At 40.8% G+C, this 6239-nt stretch overlaps 1 protein-coding gene across 3 annotated transcripts in view; it reads left to right on the forward strand.

Moving 5' to 3' along the window:
* Positions 1-2020, forward strand: part of CDYL (chromodomain Y like) — a 253277-nt gene extending 251257 nt beyond the window's left edge. For all 3 annotated transcript variants that reach the window (XM_054493303.2, XM_063665779.1, XM_054493304.2), the window contains one exon: positions 368-2020. In XM_054493303.2, the coding sequence (XP_054349278.2) occupies positions 368-526 (159 nt within the window). In that variant the 3' untranslated portion in view covers positions 527-2020. The remainder of the gene's footprint in view (positions 1-367) is intronic.
* Positions 2021-6239: the final 4219 nt, after the last annotated feature.

Consider the following 6239-nt stretch of genomic DNA (forward strand, 5'->3'; position numbering starts at 1 on the left):
GTTTAGAAAAATTCCCTCAACAGGCATCCCCAGAGCTTTCTGGGCATCAGCAGAGCAGACGTCCAGTTCGGGGGTCCACGCCAGTATGCGGCAGTGGGGCGGGGGCCGAGGCTGTTCACAGGCTGGGTGCCGACAGCCCAGCTCTCCTTTGAAATAAGCCGTTTTGAAGTTAAGAATGCACCCAGTGCCTAGTGTGAAATGTGCTTTATACATATATTAGGCCCGACATATTGTGAGAAAATGTCTGGTAACCTTTTTAACAGGTGATTGCTGGAATTTGATGATTGCCTCCGTAAATGTGGAGGCACAAGGGACCCGTGTCTGCCCGCATGCACCCTGCTAACTGGCTGCTTGTTTTCCGGTGCAGGTGCTTGAGGAATCCAAAGCCCTTGTGCGCTGCAACATGAAGATGGAGCTGGAGCAGGCCAATGAGAGGGAGTGTGAGGTGCTGAAGAAAATCTGGGGCTCGGCCCAGGGGATGGACTCCATGTTAAAGTATTTGCAGAGGAAGATTGATGAGTTCTGAGTGTCGGGCTGCCCACTGGTGACACCAGGATCGGGCTGAGCAGAAGAACATCACCGGCTGCAGTTGCCCTGATCCATTCTCGCAGCCTGAAACAAGCTCACCCGTAGCTTACGCTTGGAAGCAGGAGTGGGAACATCCATGCTATTTATTATCGAGGAGTTTTAAAGTACTGTAACTTTAAAATAAATAACTACAAAGCTTCTTTGTCCAAACGTCATTATTTTGTACTTATATACACGCAAGTGTAAAAGTATAAAGGTGAGCACTAGACTGCTCTTAGAAGCTCTAATTTTTGTTTTCTTTGGCTAGTACTGTATAAAAAACAGAATTGTGTTTTATTGGTTTTGGATGACAGAAAAGTCTGGAATAATGTTTGTTTTCCTCATTTCTTCCTTCTAGAACACAGAATCTAAAGGGGTATTAGCCAGCCTCACCTCCCCTGCCCCACTTAGAGACACAGAGTGATCTGAGGCGTTGGCTGTTTCTCCAAGAAGGTACAGATACCTCAGATTTGGGAAACTCTAAATCAAAAGACTTAGCTTCTAGGATAAATACTTCTGATGAAAAATCCACTGAGGAGCATACCCCAAACCAGACATATGCTTAAGATTCATGCTGAGATATCAATTGGTTTCCCCTTCTTTTTAAAATACGTCCAGTTCTTACCCAGTTAACATGAAGAAACCACTGTCTCTAGAAGAAAGCTTGTTTTGCAGTATTAGTGAATCACTGAATAGCTTAAGTATGACTATCTAAGTTATAAGTTAGTCTTTAGTGGGTTTTAAATAGTTTTTCTGACCCTTCTGAAAAATAACTACATAAGTGCTTCTTGTTGCTGGGTGGGAAATACTACTTTATAGACAGTTTTGGTTTTCTATTTGCAGATATGATTGATGTATTACACCAAAATAAAATATTTTTATGTTTATAAAGTGTAATTTTTAGGTTCACTTAGAATATATTTTATTTAATAAGTTAAAATTCTTTTGGCACACTATTAAATGCAAAAACTCCTTTCAAAACAAAAAAGAACTACCTTATATTCAACATTTAATGTTCTTGGCCTCTGCTTTTATGTCTATACAATATACTGAGTTCAGTATGGTGTCCAAGAGTGCCCTGTGTGGATAGACACGTGCACTCCTTCCAGGAGTGGGTACTGATTCCAGACTCCAGATGCCTATTATTAGTTAGGCTTCTGAGCTTGCAATCATATTGAATGTATGAAGAGCGAAATAAAATCAAATTCTTATTTTTGTACAGTTTTGAAGTTTATACCTAGAACTGACCACCTCCCCGGCCACGTGGAGAGCTGTACAGTGTGTAAATCTGCCTTTATCTTGGATTGATTGGTACAGTATTTTTGCATCTGTGGGACCTACCTTTTCGTTCAGTAGTTTGAACTATATATAAACTGTACAATCTGTAAAGTTTTTATAGAATAAATATTCAGCTGTGAAAACTGGTTAAATAAAACTAATATTTCTTAACACATTTGAAATGTTTCTCTGATTCTTGTGAGGTTTCTCATGGGATGTTTTCTCTTTTGTGTGTGTATGAAATATACATGTGTGTAAAGCATCTGTACAGTTTAATGGAATGAAACCCTGTGTGACTAACACCTAGGTAGGACCTAACAATTTGACCAATATCCTCCCTGGTCACCTTCACCCAGGTGACCATTTCCTGAATTTGTGTGCATCATCCACTTCTCCTTCAAAGAACTTACTCCTAAAATAAATTACTTTTAGTTCTACATATTTTTAACCTTTATATCGTATAGGTTACAGATAAGCTTCTGTGACTGACTGACTTCATTCAGTGTTAAATTTTCTCTTACGTAGAGTTGTAACTTACTCCTCCTTTACCCAAACCTGTAATGTGGCTGTTTTCACTCCTGTTTTACAGATGAGGAACCTGAAGAATTAAACACTTGCCCAACGTCATGTAGGTAATTTGAACAGGAGTAGCATCAAGCTTTTACCCAAGATCGTTGTGGCAAAGCACATACTCTGGCAAAGACACCAAGATGTCAATGTTGTAGAACTTACAAATAGGGAACTAAGTAAAATCTCCAAGTTGTCTGTCTGCATCATCTGAGACTTTGCATCCTCTGGGCCTTGTGAGCCACCTCCCCTTTTTCTGAAGCAAACCTTCCACCTTTCAACTTCTTGCACAAGAATTGAGCCCAACTAGAAGTAGCACTGGCGACAGCAGTGAAGTGCTTCTGTTTTGTGCCCTGTGTGGGTGAGGAGGAAGGGAAATGCGACTGCTCAGATGGGTGAAAGTCTTGGTCCAACTTTTGAAGAGAATTTGACAGTAACTGTCAAATATAAAAAGCCTGGACCCAGCAACTCCATCAATAAGGATTCATCTTAAGGAATGAGTGGTTATAGGAAATACGGCAATAAAGATACGTACGCAGTTAAGTTCATCTCGGGATTGTTCCTGACAATGAAGCATTGGAAACTGCATTCATGTTCCTCAGTAGGGTTTTGGTTAAATAATTGTGCAACACCACTACAGTGGAATACATATTTATTGAAAAAGAATGTTGATGAAATCTTAGGTTTAAAAAAAAAATTTGATGCTTTAAAAAACTTTAAAGGATATGCATGAAAAACATTATCTTGTATATATCAAGTTCTCTCCCCTAGAGCTTCCCAGCTCCTGGGCTTAAGACTGCTCAGCCCCTCAAAGCCAAAGTTGGGAGTCTGTTACCCCTGAGAGCCAGAGACAGGTGCAACACCCAGGCAGCCTTGCTTCCTCAACCATGAGGGTAACAGTGATGATGGCACTTACACTGCAGTGTAGACCAGGCTCGCTTCGAAACACTTGATGTCCATTCGCTCATTCAGTTTTTTGAGATTATTTTGCAGAGAATGTTAATGTAATACACAATAATATGCTTTTCCCAGATCCACTCACTGAGCCCATCTGGTGGCCTGTCTGTACTGACCTCTCCTGTAACCAACTTTCCCCAGCGCATGGCCTTCCTGTCCTAGCACCACTCTGTAAAATGAGAGCTCTCAAAAAGTCTTTAGGCAGGCTGATTTAGTTTGTGATGTCCCCAGCAAAACTAGTGACAGCTACAAAAATGAGAAGAACCCAGAACTCTGACGATCTTGGAGGGAAAGGTGTGCCAACTACGTAAACGGGACTGTAGATGGCCTCAGACGGGCTGCTCCAATTCTCTCACCCCGTATTTGGTCAAGAGGGAGTGAGGGGTGCCCCCAGTCTCTGGGCACAACAGGAGCCTAGGGGGCTAGGGCCAGCCTCATGGCCAACTCCCTCTCATTGGGCCCCATCAGAGGCTCCAACCCACTCGCACACTACTTCTTAGACTAGTATGAACAAGTGTTACAGCTTCTCCAAAAGAAGAAAATCAAGTTCTCTCCCCTAGAGGTAAATATAAATATTTATAAATATTCTAAAAGAAGAAAATATATTTTCTGTGTGTTGCAAGAGAATTGGCACCTGCCAAATAGTGACACACAGCTTAAGAGGGAAAAACCCTGGGGACACAGGATTCTGTCATTGCCCTGGGGAAACTCAGTCTCTGCTTTTCCCAGATCTACGCACTGAGCCATCTGGTGGCCTGTCTGTGCTGACCTCTCCTGTAACCAACTTTCCCCAGCGCATGGCCTTCCTGTCCTAGCGTGCAGACAGCTTTCTGAGACTTTTCTGACAATAGCCGCAGTTTGTGCCCCACCAAATGTGAGAAGCTGTTTCTAAGCCGAAACTTTTCCAGTGGACTCCAGGACATGCCAGGGAGTCCCGCCCTCTAGAGGAAGGGAGAGACTCGGGCAGGTGAAAGCACTTACCTGGGAATATTAGACCCTGGAGCACAGCCCAGAACTAAGGAGGAGAGGAGATCGCTGATGTTTCATGCACCAGCTTAACTTTACATATGAAGAAACTGAGGCCCAGAAGGGTCAGGCCACTTGCCCACCATCACACAGCCTGTTGGTGACCTAGCACCTGGGAAGAGAGGGCTACACTCCACTGCTCTATACACTCTCCCCTTAAGTGGGAAGGCGAGGAGGGGACTAATGGCCTGTGATGTCCAGCCCATCCTGGCATCCCATGGGCCTGTGATTCTCTGCAAGTGAGAGTGGTGGGGCAGCATGGCAGAACGGGTGGTTCCAGCCTGCTCAGTGGCTCTGGATTTAGGGCTATATTCAAGTCAAGGCTAAACTTACCAGGGAATTCTGATGGTCTACAAGCTTTCTGCATCTGTAAGAGCTGGACCAGCCCACCGAGCTCTCTCAATACTAACTAGTATTTAAAAATAAATACCTTCACTATTTGGCAACAGGGGAAAGGCTGACATCACAGGAATCCTCTCCCTCTTCCCTAGGGAACACTCTGACAGCATGTCTGAAGAAGCAAACGAATGTCTGCTTTGGTGAAAATGACATTGAATGATTTCAACCCTGGTTTAAAACTTACTTTTTTGGCAGGATAAGAGACTAGCATTTCAAAATTTAAAATCTGTTTTATGACCTTGGAGTCATAAGCACTTAAATGGCTAATAAATGGTTTCATACAGGCATTAGAATAAAAGCTAAGATCTAATGTATTTAACATTAATTCTTATTTTCTTAAATTTTATACGCTAAAACAGGACAAATTATATACATATATATGTATATCACCTATATGAAACACACTGCATAGGACAACTAGACAGAGCATCAACAAGGAAATAGAAGACTGGAACAACATTTTAAACCATCTAGACCTAACACACCTATACAACCCTTCATCCAACAACAGCAGAGTGCATATTCTTCTCAAGTGCACCTGGGACATTCTCGAGGATAGATCATATGTTAGGCAATAAAACAAGTCTTAAAAGTTTAAAATGATTAAAATCATACAAAGTATGTCCTCCAGCCTCAATGGAATGCAATGAGATATCAATAACAAAGAAATGTGGAGAATTCAAAAATATGTGGAAATTAAACCACATTCCTAAGTAACAATGGGTCAAAGAAGAAACCACAAGAGAAATTAGAAAATACTTTGAGATGAATGAAGATGAAGACACAACATAACAAAATTTATGTAATAAATTATATAATAAAACATCTATATGAGAAAAGTAGATGCCAAATCAATAACCTAATCTTCTACCTTAACAAACTAGAAATAAAGAACAGCAAACTAAACCCATAGCAAGTAGAAGGAAAGAAATGGGAGATTAGAGCAGGAGTAAGTAAAATGAAGTATAGAAAATCAGTAGAGAAAAATCTATGAAACCTAAAGTCATTTCTTTGAAAAGATCAACAAAATTGACAAATTTTAGTTAGACTGACCAAGGAAATAAGAGAATATTCAAATCACCAAAATCAGAAATGAAAAGTGGGACACTACTACCAACCTTACAGAAATAAAAAGAACTATAAGAGAGTACTGAGTAATCATATCCCAACAAATTAGATTAGCTAAATGAAATGGACAAATTCCTAGAAAGACACAAACTTGAAATTGACTCAAGAAGAAAGAAAAAACTAAAATAGACAAAAAGATTGAATCTGCTGTCAAAAAACTTTCTACGAAGAAAAGCCCAGCACTAGATGGCTTCACTCATACATTCTGTCAAATATTTAAAAAGGAATCAATGCCAATCTTTCACAAACTCTTCCAAAAAATAAGAGCAGTGAATGCTTCCTTACCTCTATAAGGCTAGTGTTGCCCTAATACCAAA

This window comes from Pongo pygmaeus, chromosome 5, assembly GCF_028885625.2.
Source record: "Pongo pygmaeus isolate AG05252 chromosome 5, NHGRI_mPonPyg2-v2.0_pri, whole genome shotgun sequence".
Lineage (NCBI taxonomy): Eukaryota > Metazoa > Chordata > Mammalia > Primates > Hominidae > Pongo > Pongo pygmaeus.